Source organism: Pelophylax lessonae, assembly GCF_965119305.1.
Source record: "Pelophylax lessonae genome assembly, chromosome: 8".
Classification (NCBI taxonomy): Eukaryota; Metazoa; Chordata; class Amphibia; order Anura; family Ranidae; genus Pelophylax; species Pelophylax lessonae.
The window spans coordinates 191,861,474-191,884,422 of NC_138775.1; the positions used below are offsets into that span (position 1 = coordinate 191,861,474).

The 22,949-nt window shown below is 43.5% G+C and overlaps 1 protein-coding gene across 1 annotated transcript in view; it reads right to left on the minus strand.

Moving 5' to 3' along the window:
* LOC309561964 (very-long-chain enoyl-CoA reductase-like) overlaps positions 1-22,949 on the minus strand; it is a 100,291-nt gene that overhangs the window by 72,083 nt on the left and 5,259 nt on the right. The window contains exon 2 of the mRNA XM_082266054.1: positions 8,296-8,487. Within this exon, the coding sequence (XP_082122180.1) occupies positions 8,296-8,487 (192 nt within the window). The remainder of the gene's footprint in view (positions 1-8,295; positions 8,488-22,949) is intronic.

Below are 22,949 nucleotides of genomic sequence, written 5' to 3' on the forward strand. Positions count from 1 at the left end.
GAATGGACAGACGGTCCGTTCTCATCCGATTCCCCCATAGAGAACAGCGGGGACCTGACAGCTCTGTCTCCGCACACAACGCGGAGACAGAGCTGCCATCTGCCTGCTCAGCGGGGCATCGGCGGATCGATCCCCCGCTGAGAAAAACGGAGTCCGCCGACGGACTCTACAGTGTGAAAGGGGCATAACTCTAAACCGACTAAGCCTAATTGAACCTTCTAAAGAAAAAAAAAAAAAAAAGAAAAAAAAATTACACACAGACACACACATATATAGACACATATTATATATATATATATATATATATATATATATATATATATATATATATATATATATATATATATATATATATAAAACGCACAAACAAAAAAAAATTAAAGGAACACTTTGAAAACACATCAGATCTCAATGGGGAAAAATATCTTGCTGGATATCTATACTGATATGGACCGGGAAATTGTTAGAAAAGAAAGGATGCCACATCGTTTGATGGAAATGAAAATAACCAGCCTACAGAGGGCTGAATTCAAAGACACCCCGAAGATCAAAGTGAAAAAATTATGCAGCAGTCTAATCCATTTTGCCGAAATTTCACTGCAGCAACTCAATGGTACTCAAGTTTGTATGGCCCCCATGTGCTTGTATGCATGCCTGACAATGGATGGTGTCCTGGTGGATTTCCTCCCAGATATGGACCAGGGCATCACTGAGCTCCTGAACAGACTGAGGTGCAACCTGGCGGCGTGGAATTGACCGAAACATAATTGTCCCAGAGGTGTTCTATTAGATTTAGGTCAGGCAAACGTGGGGGCCATTCAATGGTATCAATGCCTTCATACTCCAGTAACTGACTGCATACGCTCCTCACATAAGGCCTGGCATGGTCATGCACCAAGAGGAACCCAGGACCCACTACACCAGCCTAGGGTCTGACAATGGGTCCAAAGATTGCATCCCGATACCTAATGGTAGTCAGGGTGTCAGTCTAGCCTGTAGAGGTTGGTGCGTTCCTCCCGAGACCATCACTGACCCACCACCAAATCGGTCATGCTGAACGATGTCACAGGCAGCATAACGTTCTCTACGGCTTCTCCAGACCCTTTCACGTCTGTCACATGTGCTCAGGGTTAACCTGTTCTTATCTGTGAAAGGCAAAGGGTGCCAGTGGCAGACCTGCCAATTCTTGTGCTACCAGTATTGACACTGGCCCTAGCCAAATGCAAAATTAGTGAAAAACAGTCAGAAAAGTGGAGTAGGGAAAAAAAAATAAAAAAAAAGGTCAGTGGCCCCACCTGTAAAACCATTCCTGTTTTGGAGGTCATCTCATTGTTGCCCATCTAGTGCACCTGTGATTTCATTAACACAAAAAGCAGCTAAAACTGATTAACAACTCCCTCTGCTACTTAACTGACCAGATCAATATCCCAGGAGTTTAATTGACTTGATGCTGTTTTGGTCTTTTCAGTTTAAAAAGTGTCTTTTTTAAAAAAACACAAACACACACACACACACACGTTCTACTATCCTCCTATGCAGTTGGTTTTGCACAGAGCAGCCCAGATCCTCCTTCTCGGGTCCCTCATTCCTGCTCCTGGCTCCTCCATCCCATTGAGTGCCCCCACAAAAAGCAGCTTGCTATGGGGGCACCCGAGCCGAGCTGCAGCTCAGTGTGTCCAGACATGCAGCTGCCATTCGGCCCTGCCCCCTCTGTCTCCTGATTGGCTGACTGACATCCGCAGGAGCAAATGGAGCCGAGGCTGTGTCTCAGCCAATCAGGAGAGAGTCCCGGATGGCTGAGGGACATCGCTGGATAGAGAAGGGGTTCAGGTAAGTATTAGGGGGTGCTGAACGGGGGGCAGGGCTGCTGCACACAGAAGGTTTTTTTTTTATCTTTTTATCTTAATGCAAAGAATGCATTATGAGAAAAAGACTTCTGACTGTACAGCTCCTTTAAGATGTCGATTTGCTCTGCCAGGCTTATTTAGAAGATCTAAGTGACAGATTGGCTCGATAATCTACAAATTCAGTTTGAGGGAACAGATTTGCCATTAGTGCCAAATACTTTGTTTTTACATTTTAAACGGTTAGTTGCTTTTTATACCTGAAATATTTCAGATTGTTAGCTTTAATATGAATACATAACTGCATTGGGGTTTACACTTGATTTTTGCCTAGAGAGCAGCTTAGAAAAAACACAGTCACCTTGTCCATTTAGGAAGGGAGCATCCCTGGTGTAATTTGCATTTTTAAAGTCTTCGCAATTTTGTAATGAGGAACATTTTGCAATTGTTCGACAATTTTTAGACACAGCTTTTCACAGATTGGAGAAACTCTGCTCAGGTTTACTTCAGAGACTTTGTGACTCTTAGGCTGGCCATGTATTTCTTGTATAATTTTCTTTAGAATATACAACAGGAGGTAAAACCTAAACACTTTCAATGTAAATGCACTCAGGCAGGCCCTTGCGCTACATAGTTGAAGGTAAATCTAAAAGGAAATTGAAAAATTGTATATAAATGAATGGCCAGCCCAAGATGCTCTTTTTATACCCAAACATGTTACTAACCCATTTCCAATTACCTAATTCTTTTTTTGTCGCCCTGTCCCAACTTTTCAGATGTGTTGCTGCATTCAATTTCAAAACTACTTTTCTTAAAATGGTACATTTTCTCTGTTTAAATCGTTATGTTCTCCATTTTCTATTGTGAAGAAAATAGGAGTTTGAAAACCATTGAATTCTGTTCGTATATAGATTTTACATAGCATCCCAACTTTTGGAATTGGGGTTGTACATTTTTCTTACATTTAGGTGTGAAGAGGGGTTCAGTGAGGGGCATAGAAAGGACTGGGCAGTAGCAGGAAAGCAGAAACGCATCCCTAGAAAGGTTCCCCAATGTCAATGAGGACAGTAAGGACCACACCGATGAAGGAGCTTAGCGATACGCGGAAGGACTTCCTAAGGGACATGCAGAATGACTGAACAACGGAACTCTCAAGCTTGCATTTCCCTTCTATTGGATGTTCGGAAGCAGTTAAGCACTCCTACAACCTTACTGAAAGTAAACAGTTTAATATGTATTATTTTATTCTCTGTGGGACTATACACTCACCGGACACTTTATTATTAGTTACACCTTGCTAGTACCGGGTTGGACCCCCTTTTGCCTTCAGAACTGCCTTAATTATTTTTGGCATAGATTCAACAAGGTGTTTGAATCATTCCTCAGAGATTTTTGTCCATATTGACACGATAGCATCACGCAGTTGCTGCAGATTTGCTGTCGGCACATCCATGATACCAATCTCCCATTCTACCACATCCCAAAGGTTCTCTATTGGATTGAGATCTGGTGACTGAAGGCTATTAAAGTACAGTGAATTCATTGTCACGTTCAAGAAACCAGTTGGGGAGGATCTGAGCTTTGACATGGTACATTATCCTGCTGGAAGGAGCCATTAGAAGATGGGTACACTCTAGGCAAACATATGGACATGGTCAGCAACAATACTTGGGTAGGCCGTGGCATTAAAACTATGCTCAACTGGTACTAAGGGGCCCAAAGTGTGGCAAAAAATATCCACCACATCATTAACCCACCACCAGCCTAAACAGTGGATATAAGGCAGGATGGATCAATGATTGTCGCAGCTGATATCGATACTCCTCAGACCAGGCAACGTTTTTCCAATCTTCTATTGTCCAATTTAGGTGAGCCTATACAAACTGAAGCCTGAGTTTCCTGTTCTTAGCTAACAGAAATGGCACCTGGTGTAGTCTTTTGCTGCTGTATCCCATCTGCCTCAAGGTTCGATGAGTTGTGCGTTTAGAGATGGTCTTCTGCATAACTTTGTTGTAACGAGTGGTTGAGTTACTGTTGCCTTTCTTTGACTTGGTCAAAGGACTTCCAGAGCTTCTGATTTTCCAGGGAGTAGTCAGGGAAGTTAAGCAACTCACTGTTCTGGTAGCACACCTCTCCCTGGATTCTGGCAGCATGCAAGACCTCGCCACGGTCCCGAAAGTTAAGCAGTCTCAATATAAAAGTACGAGGAGGGGACCCAGGGGGGATTAGGTCGGGTGGGGGGGGGGGGCACGGTGTGCGCCCTCTCAACAGTATAAAAAAAGGAGAGAAGTGAGTATCAAGTAGTAGTTTGTGCAGTAGAGCCTCAATAAATGTAGTAGGGCTATTACCCTCCACTCCCTCTGCCAGCCCCACAATCCATAGATTATTTTGTCTGTTACGGTTCTCTGCATCATCTGCCTTGTATTTCACTGCTCTCAGCTTAGTCTGCAGAGTGCGGATGGCTATGAAATGCTCTGCAATGGTGTCTTCAGCCAGGTCTTGCCGTGTCCTGAGTTTATCAGGCGTGTCCTGAGTTTATCTATGTCCTGCCTGAGGAAGTCCCACATCCAGCTGTACCACTTCAATTTTTTGCAGTGAGCGTGTCCTGACAAGTGGCAATCGCTGCCATAATATCTGCAAAGCCCAGCTGGGGGGAGGAATCAGGGTCCGTTGGGTCAGTCTGGGACGCCATGTGAGACCGCCACGTGGCGCCGCCTGTACCTGCAGGAGGGGACGGAGTCGGCACTTCAGTAAGAGGAGGAAAACAAAGCTTCTTCCCACGTCTAGGGGCCGCTGCAGACGAACAGCATCTCATCAGGGCAGGAAACTGACAGGAACAGGGTGAGTAGATGCCCAGAAGCAGGATATGTCCAGCAGAGCTCCGGAAAGCGTGTCTCCTCAGGTGGCCATCTTGGACACCCCCCCCTACTGTTGCCTTCCTATCATCTAGAACCAGATATTTTCTCTTTCAGACCATTCTCTGTAAACCCTAGAGATGGTTGTGCGTGAAAATCCCAGCAGATGAGCAGTTTTTAAAATACTCAGACCAGCCCGTCTGGCACCAACAACCATGTCACATTCAAAAAGGTACTTAAATCCCCTTTCTTCCCCATTGTGATGCTCGATTTGAACTTTGGCAAGTCGCTTCCACTATGTCTAGATGCTTAAATGCATTGAATTGCTGCCATGTGATTGGCTGATTAGCAATTTGTGCAATTTGTGTACCTAATAAAGTGGCCAGTGCATGTATAAAAGCTTTTTTCCTTAAAGATATCTTCAGCTGACCTGCTTTTTAGAGTATCCCTATTACCTTTTAAATAAAGTTCAATAGTTACAGTTGTGTCAAAATCCCATCAGAATCAAGCATTCGCTTTCAAGGAGCCGGGGATTTTTGTGACCCTAGTTCTGAATTAAAATGTATAACCTTTTCTGTAATACACAGACAACTACTAATTTCCAAATCACACTTGGAACGGCTGAGTCACTGCGTTATAAACACCACACAGGGTTCAATGGCTTATCAGGGATTTAAAGTTAAAACTCAGCCCATTATATCCAGAACAAATGTTAAATCTAAATAAAGTTACAACACATGTCATCCTTATAACAAATCAATTTTATGCACTGACCCTCAGTTCTATTGTGTGACTTACTCATCTTACTATGTATTGAAAGGCTTTTTCAGAAAGTACTGGGTTTGATTTTTTTTTTTTTTTGGAGAATAAATTTATCGTTCTCAGATTAAAAATTCAGAAATCAAGTAATGTGTTCATGTTAAATACTAATGGTAGAACATTTTATTTTTTTATTTTCTTGCTTGTATATGATTGGCTATTCAAAGTGAACACAGCTTTTATTTACTAAGCTATATCATGCAGTGCCAAACATTTACCCCGCAAAATATATGCTTGGATTACCCAGCAACAAAGAATACTACTGATATGCCACCCCTAGAATGGAAAAGGACCAAAAATTGTATAGTTATTACCAAAAAGGTCCATGAAAGAATATTCATAGGAAACTGAAATCCTTAAAAGAAATCACACTTCAACAGCATCTGTAGCCTCTCCTTCAGGTTCACACCTATGCGCGTGACTGCAGGGGTGAGAATCGCAGCGAACCTAACACCCAGCGCTGCTAATAGGGGGGGCCACCAGCCCTCTTGTAGGGGGCCCGAGCACACAGGGGGGCCCACACAGAGAGGGGGATTAGTGATGGACAACAATTACAGATATCTTCCTCCAGCATCTGAATCTGACCCCTCCCTGCTATCAGATTTTATCTGCTGAGAAAAGAGACAGTCGTTCCTTTACTAATCCCCCTCCCTGTTTGGGCCCCCTCCCAGCACTGGCTCTAATGTTATCTCTACTCAGTTTATTTGTAACTGTTTCTCTCTCTGTCTCTTTGATCACTGAGCTCCAACTGCCCAACCTGTATATTTTTCTCATCTCATCTTCATTTTTATTTAACATTTTTTTTTTTTTAGATTTAGCAGGAATTATGTAATTTATGTTCTATTTGTGTCTGCTAATAGTGATTTTGTTGTAATTTTAGCTAAATATATCTTTCATATTTTCTTGGGGGGGGGGGGCTGCCAGGTAGTCTGTACGGGGCCCTGCGATTTCTAACAGCAGCCCTGCCAACACCTGCGACCACCCACATTTAAAATGCACTGCTCTCATAAACCGTGCGGGGCTGCCATTCATTCTGAAAGGCAACCCCATGCATGTACAATCGCAGAGTGTGTAGGAACAGCAGAGAAATTGCATGGTCAAAAAGGACAAGGATTTCCCTGTGGTCGCATTTTTAAAAAAAGTGCATGCACCTTTTTCTGTGGGAAATGCAAGCACAGCATCCCATTGAAATAAATGGGCTGTCTTGCCTGTGCAAATGCGGGCCACAAAAAAGGTGTGAACTCAGACAGGATCTTGGGTACTCCCACTGACAATCGTGTGAGAAAACAAAAAGGAAAGAGGGGAGGGAAAGCACCGTCTAAGTATAGTATACATGAGAAAGATACAAAATGAGTTTCACATAGGGATGGTCTCCAAATTTGAATCCACACTTTACCTGCCGTACTCTGAGCATACAGCTCTTTAAAAAATGGCCCGGTACACATACGGTGGTAAACTAACATGTTTTAATTTGCAAAAGCCATCTCTGGCCGAAATATATTTAAATTAGGATAGAGCGGAAAAGTATTAGAGCCTCTGAAGGGGCTCTAATATGAAGAAAGTGTTGAAACTCCTGATGTTTCTCCTTCTACATGGTTAGGAAGTGACGGATCAAAGTCAAAGACCTAAACCGGAAAAGTCAAGGTATAACTAAAGGCAGAATTCTGGATAGAGGGGTAAGAGGATAGAACTGCTGTTAAGTTTTCACTTCTGTGTGTCCAAGTTAGAGAAATTCATCCTTTCCAATTGTGCCCATGGCCAGGGATGAAAAGGAGGGTAAATCCAAAATTGGAGCTTCCATCAGTGTGGACACTGTCCTACAGGGAACAAACACATGAAAGAATTGTATCAGACCTGTGTATGCCTCTCCTTTTTCTCAGCATTTCAAAGTTAAGCAGGTCTGAACCAAGAAAAAAAAAAAAATTTTTTACATGAGATAGGTCTACTTCTAGGTAATATGTTCATTGTGGGTTAATTGGCACAGACACAGCATTGTTGCCAGGGACGCAAGAGAGTTAAGGACAGCCACAGGCTACATATTATTTTTGGCATCAAATAGAGCAGCAAATTTGCATATTGCAGGTTATACTTTGGGATCAAATGACTCAATTCTCAAGGGTAATGCAGGAAGATACAAATAACTTCTTCAAAATCCCAACAAGATTTGAAAATTAGACACACAGAACTCTGTAAAGCTGTGAAGGCAGGTTAAACAAAAAATAGCAAGCCTCTTAATATTTCAAAAAGGTTCAGGTAAACCGGTCATTTACCCCAATCATACGTACTAACTTTGTTATTCTTTATTAAATTAGGAGGCTGTAAATACTTTGTCCTCAGGGAAGGAGCTTATCCATGCTACAGCTGGCTCAAAAAGTAGACCTAGCATTAACAAGCAACATCCACTTTTTTCACAGCCCCTCCTAGAGCTTTGGTACTGCAGGGGGCAACGTCATGATCCAGCAAGATCGTAAGGTATATTGAGTAACCTATATCACATTAGAACACCTTGCAGTACTACAGTGCAAGTGCATCTTGCAAGATTTGGAGGGACAACATCACCTGTACCTAGGTGCGGCAGGTGTAAAGTATGTATATTCATTAACTACCCCCCCCCCCCCCCCAAATCTTTTTTAATAATGTACTGTGTTGGAAGCGAGGGGAAGGGGGAAAATCAGAATCTTGGGAAAGCAGCATTAATAAGCATTTTTTGTTATTTAAAAGATCCAGAGCCGGGGTACAGAGCGAAAACCTGCTTAAAAGCCAGGCCTGCCTCATACCTCAAAAGCAGCCGTCCTCTGTGATCGGGTTCCTGTCCTCCTCCTCTTTCCTAAGCTGTGCGTTTGAGGTTGGATCCCTACTGATCTGAGAAAAGGCCGGGAAGAGGGTGGGACAGAAGTCGGCACATGCTCAAAAGAATCTCTGCCATACTGATGGGAGGGGGTTGGTTGGTATATAGTCCAGGAGGAACCCTAACAAAGAAATGTAATACATTTAAGATACAGAGTCATCTAGAGAACTATACAGTTTAGAATGTTAGGAAAATATTACATTTTCAACTTCAGTACTAGGATGTATAAACTGCTAGTCAAGATCCCAATACCTAGTTACTTAAAAGTGGCACAAATTTTGTGGTGCATTCTTAAAGAATTACTCCAGCCCTTAATGAAAATACCTTGTGGTAGAACCTTTTTAATAAGGGCTACAGTCAAATATCCCACTTGTTATATATAGCTACACAAGGAGATATTTTGCCAAGAAGTCTTTCCACCTACATGTAACCTATGACTCCTCGTTAGCTTCTCTACTCTCTCCCTTCAGACTGCAGCCTCCTATTGATATCTAATTTTTCTGAGGTCTATATTCGTGCTTAAAGAAAAACTTGGCACCACTGTACCATCCTTGGAAGGATTTATATTCACAAAAAAAAAAAAAAACTGGATTTCTGCCATTTCTTCCTCACGAAACCATTAAATCAGCATTGCAAATAGTAAATCACACCTAACAACTACATCCTGCAAAAAAAAACAAATTAGCAGTCATTGAGGAAATGCTGAATACAATATAAACAAGTGCTCTAAATTTTCATAAAGCTCAACTCTGAAAGTAAATTGAAAAAATCCATTGCCCAGGACGTAGTAAATAAAAAAAATGCAACCCTATCAGCAATACTCACCTCCTCTGCAGAGTTCGCCAAGTCAGTCTGGATGTCACACCACTTGCTCAAACTCAACCTGTCCAAAACGGAGCTCATTTTCTCATCCCCCACATGCCCCTTTCTCTGACTTCTTAAGATCAAATGGAAAAACCATCAACCCATCCTCTCATGCCAGGGTGCTAGGTGTTATCCTGTACTCAACTATTTTGGTCCCACATTTGTCAAAGCTGGCCACCTCAACATCTCCAAAATAGGCCCCATCCTAACCAGTGACACCGTAAAGCTTCTAATTCACTCCCTGGTCATCTCCTCAACTCAACTACTGCAACTCCCTCCTCATTGGCTTACCTTTAAGTATGCTATCCCCCATTTAGTCCATTATGAATGTTGCTGAAATCCCCTATTCAGCCCATCATGAATGCTGGTGCAAGACTTATCCACCTTACAAACCACTCAGAATCTCAAATCTTCTCTGGTAATCCCGCCTTTGGCTGCCCCTCCTCAAATTACATTAAAAATACTAACTTGCAAAGCAGGCACGGACTGGGACAAAAAATAGGCCCGGACATTTTGGACTGAGCAGCCCGGGGGGGGGGGGGGGGTTTTGCGTGATGGGGGCGTGACTGGGCGTGGTGACTGGGGTGATCTGAGGTGTAACTATCACACCTCAGATCACCCCAATTCCTGCACTATCACACCTCAGATCACCCCAATTCACTGGGGGGGGGGGGTTAAGAGCACTGGGGGGGGGGGGGGGGGGGCAGTAAAAGAAGTTGTATAGGAGGGGGATGGGACAGCTGCATATAGAGAAATTGATATTTCCATATTTCTCCTGCCGAAGCAGAATGCCTGCAGAAGGGAGGAGGAGAATCAGGCATCCAGGAGCCGGAATAGGGAAACATCAAATCCTCTATATGCAGCCGCCGGCAATCTTCTTCCAGATTTGACTGATGGAAGCATGCATCATTTACTGTACATGGAGGAAACTTGGTTCCTTTTTTTCCATATTTGGCTGCAAATATATTTTCCTAAATGCAATAATAGAGCATACTGGAACCATTGCATACCACAACTAAAAACTGAAGATGATGTTCAAACTGGGCTCACAGCTTGCTTGTACTGGGTCAAATATGGCCAGGTGGAGGAGGACTGGGTGGGGGCCAGTAAAAATTTTTCATTGGGTAAGTGGTCTTGTTGGTGGCTTTGTTGGATGGAGATATTCAGGATTCAGCAGTCAGAGCTTGATCTTCAATGCCAGGCCAGCTGCTGGCTGCATAGACAAGGTATATAGACAAAAATATAGACAGGAACAGACACCTGCTGGTTAGCAAGAGGGGGTAGATTGGGGATTGTCCTATATATCCCACTGGGGGGATATTCATGCCAATAATCAAACACTGCCCCCCCAATATGAATATTCCAAATGTGCTATTCCTTAGTAGACACTGCAGATGGAAGAATGAGTGACCCAAATTTACCCAGAAGGGGTTCACAGCCTTGTACCAGGAGGACCCACAAACAAATTCCATAAACCTCCCCCCAACTTGTACATACAGTAACAGCACTATCTATATATGAGAACCTGTGCCCCCTCCATGCTCCCTATGGTGCACTTATGTCACCAGCGCTCAGGGATGAGGTGCAGGTGAGGGTAGTACAGGTCCACTTCATGCTGCAGGACATCTTCGAAGAACCTCTGGCGGTCCCAGAGGTGCTAACTGGAGGTCTGACTCTGGTACAGGGGGTGTCCCTAGGGAGACAAGACAGCATGACACCACCCGGATCCCTCATCTCCGCCATACACCTCAACTACAGAGCACACACAGCAGGGCTGCACAAGTGTGCACAGCACTGTCTGCAGGCACTTACCTTCTCCCCGCCACCGCATCCCCCTCCTATTCAGCACACACACAGCAGGGCTGCACTGCACAAGTGCACAGCACTGGCACTTACCTTCTCCCACGCCGCTGCCCCCCCCCCCCCCGCGAGCAGCCCGGCGGACTGAAGGAGCTGCGGCTGCCACATCTACAGTTGCTTCACAGTGCACAAACAGATCCAGGCTGGGCTTTCCGCGCCGGACCCCGGCCAGACACCCGGCCCTATTGAGGTGAAGAAGTGGGAACATTTGCTTGTCCAGGTCCGCGGCCAATCAGCCTTCTGCTCAGGGGGGTGTGACTCACACCCCCCCTAAGCAGAAGACTGATTGGCCGCGGAGCCGGCCTTCAGAGCCGCGGTCCACCGGGAACATGCCCGGTCTGCCCTATGGCCAATCCAGGCCTGTTGCAAAGCCATCCACAACTTGGTCCCCAGCTACATCACTAACCTAGTCTCAAATTTATTGTCAATTGATTAGTTATGTAAAACTTGCAATCTATATGCAAACCATTCAAATGTGTGTCAGTGCTTTCATTGGGCTTCAGGCTTTCCCCCCCCCTCCCCCCTCCATTTTGGGAAACACTGCTGGGATTCTCCCTGGACTAGGAACCTACCAATACTGGACTGAGCTAAATGGGCTTCTCTTGGGCAAAAAAAAAAATAGTAGCTGGCGCAAAGACAGACCCTTATAGGGACACATTCATGGCATAAAATTACGAAGTCCATAGAGAAGTCCATAACATGGGTAAATAATGGCAGCTATCCTCAGAGTATAGCCACCTATGTGGGATAACAAGAGAAATGAACAGGAAGTGCCACCTAAGTGTAGTACTTAAAACCGTTTTATTCACAACAGTTAAAAGCACTCACACGATAGTGAAGTGCGTTCATCACATTGGTAAACGGCTCCCCTTCATATGTGATGAGTGCATTTACTTCACTCTTGCGAGTAAAACGTTTACTACACTTAGGTGGTGTTTTGTTTTCCTCCCTTGTATGAGTTGGGCTGCCTGCAGCTGTTTGATTAGCACTGTCTCTGCTTCTGAGAGACTGTGCATTATAGACGGTCTCAAGTCTTCAGTAAAGGTACTGTTAACCAGTTAATGCCTGATTTGAAATTATTTAAAGGGATGAATGCAGGATGTATTACGAATGGGACATGTACAGATGAAAAAAGAGATGAGGATGATACGAAAGGAACTTTTCTATGAAAATAACAGTGCAGCCACAAGCCAAGCGTTTGGCTCGTGGTTGCATAGTGGCCCATTTACTGTCATTTGGCACCAGTACTGCCTGCCATAAGTGACACGGGGTATACAATTTGCCACAGCAGCTACATGCTATTTTTAGGTGGGCAGTAATAATCTGGCTCAAGCGTCTCTTTATCCCCACCCCATTAGCATGGTCAGGTTATAATGACAAAGTACTCCTTGCTTCTCACCTGCCTAGAAATGAATAGCAAGGTCTATGTGACAGAGGGGGGTTCCCCCCCCCCCCCCCCAGCAGCCTGATCCACATCTAGCATACTGTACATAGGCAAGTCCACAGAATGAAAGTCACATCACTATCAATCCTTTAATAAGCTTTACTGCACAATGAATGCAATACATGAAAAATACCTTTGGTCAGACTCCACTCTTTCTCCAATGGGTGTTATCCCAGAAGGAGCGTCAATATGACTAAACCCCCTCTATGGTAAAACCCGAGGAGCTGGATTTCATGGCGGAGGTTGTTTTTCATGTAATGCAATATTCATTTTACAAAATACTTCATAAACAAGAAAAAGCCTTTGCCAATAAAACAGCTTTCTTCCTGTGGCTGTGCATTATTGGTGTTAAGACAGGCCTCTTTTTGGCCAGGAAATACGCAGTTGGAGGTGCAGCTGTAAGTCCACCTGGAGCATTAGTGAGTGTAACATGTACTATAAAATTGGCCCCCAGCCAGAGGGCCCTTATGTTCAGCATTCCAAAAACTGTGGCTAGCGGATGCTCTAAAGGCTTCTAGAAAAGGTGTTTTAATCATACTGAAGTTTTGAAAATGCTTTCTAAATGTATGTACATACACATATATACACACATACACACACACACACACACACACACGCGCTGCTCTTCTACAGCCTTAAGCCTGTATATACAGGCTTTACACCTCTCTGCAGTCTTTGTCCTGTGTGCGTCCTGAGCCGACTTTGTCCTCTGGTCTCCCCAATAGGATATGACAAACTCCTGACCTGTAGACATGGAGTAATGGACCATCAGCAAATTATGAATGCTGTAATTGGAGCACAACAATTTGTCACTCTTAAAACCAGTGTTCTGCAAAGATCTGAACATTATCACGTTACGCTTAGTAGTTGGTCATCACACCTCAGATTTTCATCAGCCTTCTACAACTCCTGTGATTTTTCATTAACACTTAAATTAACTTGCATACATCTGCTGAACAAAAACTAGGAAGAAAAAAAAAAGGGGGCTGCTGTTATAGTAGGTTTTTAACTTATAATCTAAACTCTTAGCTTTTTTTTTTTAACCTAAAGAAAAATATTTATGTGTTCCTGGAGACCTGCTAAAAATTAATTCATGGAGTGTTTAAGAGGAAGAATGTGATGTTTCTAGACCACTAAAGATCATTGGAGTCATGCTGCTGGATCTGCAAAGTGGCGTTGGACCCAGAACAGTCTAAGCATCATCATATGTGAGGGTCAATCCGCTACAGTTCCAGAAACCTCTAGCAACCTTTGGAGGAACTAGGGTTCCACGGAAGCCTAGATGAGCATGGCTGTTCTAAAAACTTTACTGGAAACTGACAGCTGGGTCTCACGGAACCCCTGCTAAAATTCATTAGCTGCTGTTGGGAAGAATGCTCCGCTACACTGGTGGTCAGAATGCTCCCCTCTAGACAGCTAAAAAGATCATTGGTGTCATGCTGCCGACTCTGCCAAGTGGCATTGGACTGTCCAGGCACCATCATATTTGAGGTCAATATACCACAGGTCAAGGAACCCCTAGCGATCTCTGGAGGGGTCCTAGGTTTTCACGAAACCCTGGTTGAGAATGGCTGTTCTAACCTGTACTAGAAATTGACAGCAACATTGTTTGCTATTTTTTTAAAAATTGGAAAAAAGGTACAAACAGCTTTGTTTGACAAAGTATGTACATTGAAGCGTAGTAATGAGTAAAAGTGAGTACATCCTACAGTACAACTAGAACTATGGGCGTTCCTCCCCATATTTACCTTCTTACTTTTATATTCTGTATAGAATACAGTAGTATTAGTGGTGTTGGTTCTATAGCTAAGCTGCTTTGTCAGGCTGGGTTCACACTGATTCGGCTGCGGGTCACAGCAGGGGGGTCCAGTGCGTCCCTGTTCAATCATTCAGGTGTGAATCAGGTACAAATTTTTGCCTGAATATGCACCTGAAAATGGAGACACGGGGAACCCGCATCAAATTTGCATCAGTGTGAACCCAGCCTCATGCGAGATTCAACCACTTAAAGTGGTGTCACTTGTAGGCAGGTAGTGGTTAATGCTGCCCCAGCCAGGTGGGAAGCAAGCATCAACCTGTTTCCCAGGTCCTTTTTTGCAGGATTTCTGCTGGGCTCTACCCCCCTCCCTGTGATGAAATTCAGGAAAAGGCTCTGCCCGAGATAGTTCCAGCCACGTGGGAAAAAGCAAAGGATGTAAGCTGAAGATGTAATCTGTTCAGCCAAGCAGCCACCAGAGATGATCCTGTATGGGAAACTGTTGAAACATTTCTCAACACAGCCTGCTGGATAGGAAGAAAAGAGACTAAGGTGTGACCTCCAGCTGCTGCTTCTGCCAGGGCTCTCTGATTCTCTGGGGGTCCCTGTTTCTGCCGAACACCTGTGTCCCAGAGCCTTTCACATATAGGGGGATTGCTGGGACTCACAGTTCTCCCTAAAGATACCAACAGCGGACTGTCATATATAGACTCTTTCCTAAGCAGGTATGCTGGAGCAGCCACAAGCCTGTAGTTAGGCATTGGGGATGTTGTTAAAAGATTGCACTTATGTTGAACTGGTAACTTATCATGCCTCATTAGTCCAGTAAAGCTTTTGGAATTTGCCTTTGCCTGATCTGAAATTACATAAGCGGTATAATGCAAGTAACAGACACACAGTCTACAGTTGGGTCACAAGCACATTGGGGTATGAAAACATCAGTACAAAAGAATACAGTGTAAAGATACAGTGTACCAAGGATAACAAAGTTTTGGCAAGCAGTCTGTCATAAATATGTACATGTGACTGGTTAGATGTCGGCACTTTCGCAGCAATTCGTCTCCCATAGCTATAGGAGTAGATCTGCAATGCCAGGACCAGCAGCCTGTGCACAGGTACGGAAGGAGTTAAGCACATACATGGAGTCCACTTTATTTGTTCAAGTGTATACAATGGGCGGCAAAAGTACAGGTGCCTCCCGTGCCAGGCAAGTGACCCCATTCTAGGTGCACAACGTGGTGCCCCCCTCCAACACACTGGTAAAGAATTAAAAAATGCCTGCAGTCTGCCATACACTGTGGTTCCATCCTCAAGTCCGTACAGGACACAGTAGCAACATAAGGGCCAATTAATGAATGCACAGCTTCAATAGAAGTCCAAATTAATGTAAAATGAACTACTCCTAGCTGTTTGTAATGCCTATATTCCTTTAAAGTGAGGTTATTGTCTCCAAAGTAATGATGTTTTTGTAGAGTAGGAAGAAGTGATAATTTTGCCCCATTTTAACTGGCCTCCAAGTGGGCTGCAACTTCCTAGTACTCACCCACTAGAATTAGCTCCATATCAAGTTGGCCTTCTCATCTTGTCAGAAAAAAAAAAAATACATTTACAGCAATATAGGTTGCAGTGTGACTCAGTGTGGTGCGATTGTTAGCCTATTTAAATAAGCTGAAAAATCACACTGGATTGAATTTGTGCATGCACTACTTTTCAAAAATGCACTGCACAAAAATCGCATGATACTGTTGTACCTTGCCATCTGGTACGGCAAACTCACTGCATTTGCGATCTGCGATTATTATATTGACACCTGCAGCAGATTCCCCACCCAGTGCATTTTAAAAGTGGTGCCACAAACACGCAGGTTTCCCGGTGTGAATGAGCCCTAAAATCAGTGCCAATGAGGCAAACTAAAAAAGACTGCCTCAAGCAGCACAGAGGCCAGATTGTCCACAAGGCTTTCTGAATGAAGACACCAAGTAGCTTGCAGTGTGTGCTCAAAATTCTCCTTCTGGTCGTTTTAAAACACCAGATTGCAGAAAAAAAAAAAAAGAATGGCATGACCAGTGCACTACAGCAATATCTGGAAGATAAACTGACGTACTGAGCAGGTAGTTTGTGCTCTCTGTATATACACACACACTAGATTTTAATTTTGAACGGAGTCTTAAGGCCCATTTACACCAGTGGGTGATCGCTATAGTTCATATAACTGATACTGGTATGCGACATGTAGGGGTGGTGCAGAAAATGACACTTCATTGAACTCTATGCACATCAGCTGCAGTGCACTGACACCCATTTGTGTGTGTACCTGCAGCGCAACACACAATGCACACCAACACATCTACGGTATGAAACATAGCACATGGCACATAGAAAGCAATTGTTTCACATGTCAATATAACTCAATGTATCTGGTGTGAACGCGTTCTAAGGTGCACCTTAAACCTCAACACTGTTCAGTATTCATATTGATTCTTTGACAAGCCACATTTTTAACAAATAGTCTCATAAATGTCTGGATTTACTCATTTTTTTTTTTGGAATAATAAAATTCATTGGATATGCACTATACCCAATGAGCTGTAAATGCATCATTCACCTATAGCTAAATTATAGATTTTATGCATTTCTTAACCACTTAAGCCCCGGAAGATTTTACCCCCTTCCTGACCAGGGGGTATTTTGCGATTCGGCACTGCGTGACTTTAACGGACAATTGCTCGGTCGTGCGACGCTGTACCTAAACGAATTTGGCGTCCTTTTTTTCCCACAAACAGAGCTTTCTTTTGGTGGTATTTGATCACCTGTGCGATTTTTTGATCACGCGCTATAAACAAAAAAAGAGCGTCAATTTTGCAAAAAATAGCAATATTTTTCACATTTTTTTTTTATATAAAATTCCCCCAAAAAAAATTTGTTTTATGCTACCTATGTTTGGGTAAAAAAAATAAAAAAAAAAAAAAAAAAAAAAAATCGCAAAAAGCGTATTTTGATTGGTTTGCGCAAAAGTTATCGCGTTTACTAACAAAGGGAAAGATTTTTGTCATTTTTGTTGTTTTTTTTTTTTAACGCGTAATGGCGGCGATCTGCGATTTTTTTGCGGTACTGCGACATTGCGGCGGACAGATCAGACCCTTGACTGACATTTTTGACACTTTTGGGGTTACCAGTGACATTTCTACAGTAATCAGTGCTATACATATGCACTGTTACTGTAAAAATACACTGGTAGTGAAGGGGTTAACTTTATTTGAGAGGGAGGGGCTGTGTGTGTCCCTAGGGGCGTGCTTTCTACTGTGATTGGCTGTGGCTTCAGATGTATGAAGAGTAGACCTACGTCGCTTTGCCTGTGAGGGGCTGACTGCCGACGTAGATCTGCGTTAGGCATTTGGCAAGTGGTTAAATAAGTACACCAGAAGCCTGTATTTAAAGTGTTACTAAACCCACAAAAGTAAAACCAGTCTGTATATGCAGTAATGCATGCTTGATATACTCTAGAATTTAAGGTGTTATCCCTGAGCATTGTGTAAAAAGGCTGTTTGATCCTCTTCCACTGTCCCCAATCCATCTCCTGTATTACAGAGCCTTGGGGGCACTCTGCACATGCTTAATTTGGTGTGTATTGTTTGGTCTTTAGGAGGGTGAATGTGATAAGCCCAGGGCCAATCAGCACTGTCCAAAGAGTCAGGGGTCATGCAGCCTCATAGGACAGAGAAGAATGAAAACTTCTACAAGCTTTAACCAGTGCTCGGCCGGAAACTGACAGAAGTCATAAGACTGCTGATGAGAAAAAGTATTTAGCAGTTTAGATTTACTAAAATATTTGCATTTCCATGTTGTGTACTGTGGGAGACTAGATCTAGTGAATGAAGGGTCCTGGGTCAAGCAACACTTCAACGATTAACTATGGGCATCGGTCTTTCCCCCTACCCCTATTGATTTGGTGGGGGGGGGGGGGGGCTTAGCAAGGGATAGCTATTCTTTATTACCAAGCCCCACAAATGCAGGATATTTAAGGGCTGCTAAAAGTGTTGGGGAATAATTAAGCTAGCCCTGGGTAGGCAAGACAATGTATTCATGCAACATTCTGTGCAGGGGAGCTTTCTGAATGCAGTGGACCTGCCAGACCATAAATTGGGCCCCTTTCCTTAATACTCTACACTATGCTATGGATGTATACACACTGAGCACTTAGCAGCATCTACTCCACAGCAATCTTGGACGCCAACTGTGTCCAGGCTTGGTCAGAGGTGCTGATTGCATGCAGCCCTCCTGTGAATGATTAGATGTGAGCAGTTCCAGCACCGACCATTTATATCAAACACCTGTTCCCCCCCTCATCCCTTGGACTGCACACTATTTGGCTTTTTATAAATAACTTATCTGGAACAATTTGTGGGGACTGGTGATGAAAAGTATGTATTATATGCACACTTGGTAAACTTTTTACCAGCAATGTACCCAACCCCCTCATGTGAGATGCAGCTACAAATGCCAGGCACAGCAGCAGCTCAAAGGACAGTATCGCAGTCAGGAGCAATTCTCAAGCTGACCCCCCAAAATATTTGCAGCAATGTGCACTGTACACATAGGGACATGCAAGTAATTGTGTTTTTATAGCCATTTTTAATATGGCTACTGATAAGGAAAGCAACATTTTTTTTGCTTTAATATCATATGATTCTGGATGGTTTAAACCCGATTACACCTTGCCTGGAATGCCATTAGAGCAAGTTTCATAAATGGGAATTCCTATCCTAACTGGATGTTCTCGCATAGGCCCAGGGCCATCTTAAACACAGGGCAAAAGGGGCAGCTGCCCTGGGCCCAGTTATTGTTATGGGGCCCCAAGTCAGCTTCCCCTTGAGCCCGCACTGCTTGCAGATAGTTGAGAAGTGGATTCGGGAGGGACCAAGAAAAGGTTTGCCCAGGGTCTAATTAATATTAAAGACGGCCCTGCATAGGCCTCCTGTTGTAAGGTATGGGGTAGAGGCGCATCAGATAAGACCTCCTGCAGAGGTTATACCATCAAAGGCCAACTGTTACTGAAAGACAACCCAGGTCAAAAACAGTGATTTATGGATGAATGGTGCCCCTAGTGGAGACTACAACATGCTTCCTGGAAGGATGGGATACTTCCTGTTGATTAGGAAGGACGGCCTCTTCTGGATTTTCATTTGACCAGCAGGCAGTGGGTGTTCCTGTGGGTGCTGTCTGAGTGAGCTTCAAAAACAATGGCCAGCTACAGGTATTTCTCATTTCTTTCCCATTGAGCCCAGCTGAGAGATACCGAATACTGAGGACAACCATATGTAAAGTATCATCTGTGCTTGGTGTGTTCTATATGTTCTGTAATATTTTTTTTTTTTTTACAGTTATGTTAGCATTTCTACTTTCTTCTTATTACATTCCTTGATTTAAGCAGTGTGTTTATTTTATAGCCATCATTATATCCTCACCAATAACCTTATCAGAGCTTTTATAGACTATTATAGGAATAGACAAGATAATACATTTTATAATAGGGGAGATCCAAAATCACCCCAGATTTATTTCAGAAAGGTAGCATTGAACCCACAAGGTTGTCCAATTGGTTGTCCATAGTAGTGGAATAAAGTGGTGCAAGTGGTCAGATTAAGGCCCCTTTCACACAGGCGGACCGTTAAGATCCGCCTGTCTGTTTTTCAGGCAGATCTGAACGGATGCCCCATGCATCTCTATGGGGCATCGGATGTCAGTGGAGACATGTCTGCTGACATCCGATCCGTCAAATCTGGACGGATGGAAACCCTATTTTCCATCCTTCCAGCGGATCGGATGAGAACGCACAGACGGTCGTTCCCATCTGATTCCCCCAATAGAGAACAGCGGGTACCTGACAGCTCTGTCTCCGCACACAGCGTGGAGACAGAGCAGCCATCCGCCTGCTCAGCGGGGGATCGACGGATCGATCCCCCGCTGATAAAAACTGAGTCTGCCAACGGACTCCCCTGTGTGAAAGGGGCCTAATAGGCAGCAAGCTTCTAAACCCCAGCAAACCTACAGTTTTCCTAGATTAGTTGTGCAAAACAGCAAGGTGAATTGAAGCACACAGTATTGTTCTATAGTCCAAGTACAATTTTATTCTTGCAAGGGTCAAAGGGACAGTAAAATGGAGTACTCAACATGTTTTGGGGGTCCAAATATACCCCCTTTGGCTACTAAAACAGCTACTGAGATCTGCGAAGATCATCACACTGGCTAAAATGCTATTCAAGATCCAGTAATTCAATCCTGATGCACGGTTTTCTATTGCAAGCCCTGATGAAGGGGGTATTTTTGAACCCCAAAAGGACTTTGGCAACTCTTGATTGTTCCTTTGACAATTAGAGGAATAAAATAGTTTCTGAACTAATGTACAGTGGTGTGGTGCTTCAATTCTTGCGTTTTTTTTTCTTTTAAACCATAGAAGACAAGCAGAATCCAACCTGCGAGTTTTTTGTTCAAAGAGTTTTGAGAGAAGGAGCAAATAGTAATACAAATCGAACAGGCCAACATGTCAGCAAAATCACATAGTAGATTAAATAGACCCGAAATAACAGGATACAAATGACCACATCTCCAAAGGAGCAAAAAAGCTAGTAAATTATATCTGAAACAGTCAGGAGAGATCCACTGTATACACATTGGTTGGGCTTACTGAACAGAGTCCCCATAGTTTTGTGAAGTGGGACAAGAGAGAAGAAGCAAACCAATGCTTTAGCGTGGACAGGTAAAAGAAGGGAAAGGAGAGAAAAAAGACCTAGAGCTCACAGAAGACCGTAATATCATATGGTCAGCCAAGTGCAGGAGACAGCAGAGTCTGAACATTGTTTGCCCACGGTTTGTTCAAAGAGCTCCTGTTGATCATTAATACTAGCCACCTTCTCATGCAACATTTTCCAGGATACCTTATGTTTCATGCAGTGGACAGAGACAGAGGGGAATTTCCATGCTCTGGCAATAGTGATTTTAGCTGCCAGCAGCAGAAAATAAACCAAGGGTTTCATAGGGCACATCATGTTGCCTGGAACATCATTCAGCAGGGTAATAGGGGGTTGTTCGAGTTCAATGCCAGTTACTTTGCGCATCATGGCGAAAACCCTGTTCCAATAACTCCTAATTTGGTGGCATTCCCACCATATATGCAGCAAAAGTACCTCATAAAGTACACCCTTTAAAGCAGTCCACGGATGATGGGCATGTCTTAACTAGGCGAGCAAGAACCAGATACCACCTCATCAAAACTTTGACACCCACCTCTAGCAAAGAAGTATTCAGTATACCCTTAAAAGCAACCTGTAGCCTAGAATACCAGGACTCAGGCTCAAATTCTATATCAAGGTCCAACTCTCATGCCAACATACAAGGGTGTTTCAGAGGTGGGGCAAGTAGAGATGTACAAGCCATGAAATGTCACCCCTGGTGCCCTGGTCTTTAGCACACCATTGTTAAGGTAAGGTCGGATGAGGGACAAAGGCTCGACAGGAAATGTGCAATTTGGAGGAATCAGAACGGCTCAGTGGAGGGCATCTGTATATTAATAATACAATCTGACACTCTATAATCTCTATGCGCATAAAAGTGTCCTACACATGCTCTCTATGCACAGTGGTGTAGTGGTGGGGTGACACAGTGGTGTAGGGGTTAGCACTTTTGCCTAGCAGCAAAAGGGTCGCTGGTTCGAATCCCAACCACGACACTACATGCCTGGAGTGGGTTTATTCGGGGAACTCTAGTTTCCTCCCACACTCCAAAGACATGCTAGTAGGTTAATTGGATCTGGTCTAAATTGGAACTACTATGTGTATGTATGAATGCGAGTTAGGGAACTTGGATTAAAAGCGCCTTGAGCGTAGGGACTGATGTGAATGTACAATATATATATATATATATATATATATATATATATATATATATAAATTGCTGTGTAAATTGACAGCGCTATACAAGTACCTGAAAAAATAATAAAATATACAGTAGAGGCCCTTGTCCGTCCACCATTTTAAAGCTCTGATTTCCAGGCCATGGGGAAAGCCAGGTTATGGAACAAGTGGTCCAAGGGGATAAAGGCCGAGACTAATGCGGATTAGTATGAATTTTATCCCACAATGCTAAGGAGTGAGAAGGGGGGGGGGGGGGAGCATCACCTTTACCTTCATTTCCTGTCCTATAGCCAAACCGTAAGTGAGAGGAAATCCCTACATATTAAAGAAAACCCTTGGGACCCCTAGGTCACCAGAACTAGTGTCCCCATTGGAATATTTCCTCTTTAATACTTTTCTACTTTCAATTACTAATTTTCTGAGGACAACCCAAAATTTGGGATTCTCTTTTACTTTCAACGAGATTTGCAAAACAGGGCAAAGTGAGAGGAGAGGATGAATCTCCCTAATGGGGGCACAGACAGCAATAAAAACCTGACAGAGGTTCTAATCCCTCTGCACTCTATCCAAAACTTAACAAAGTTTTGCTATTTAAGGCTATTTTTTTTTTCTATTTAGGGGAGAACTGCTGACTCTGCTTCTGATTTGTCATGTAGGTATGTCTGATCTTTGAAGAACCCCACAATTTAGGAATGTAGACAATACAACCAAATGTATGATTCTCTGCACACTGAACATATATTCATAAA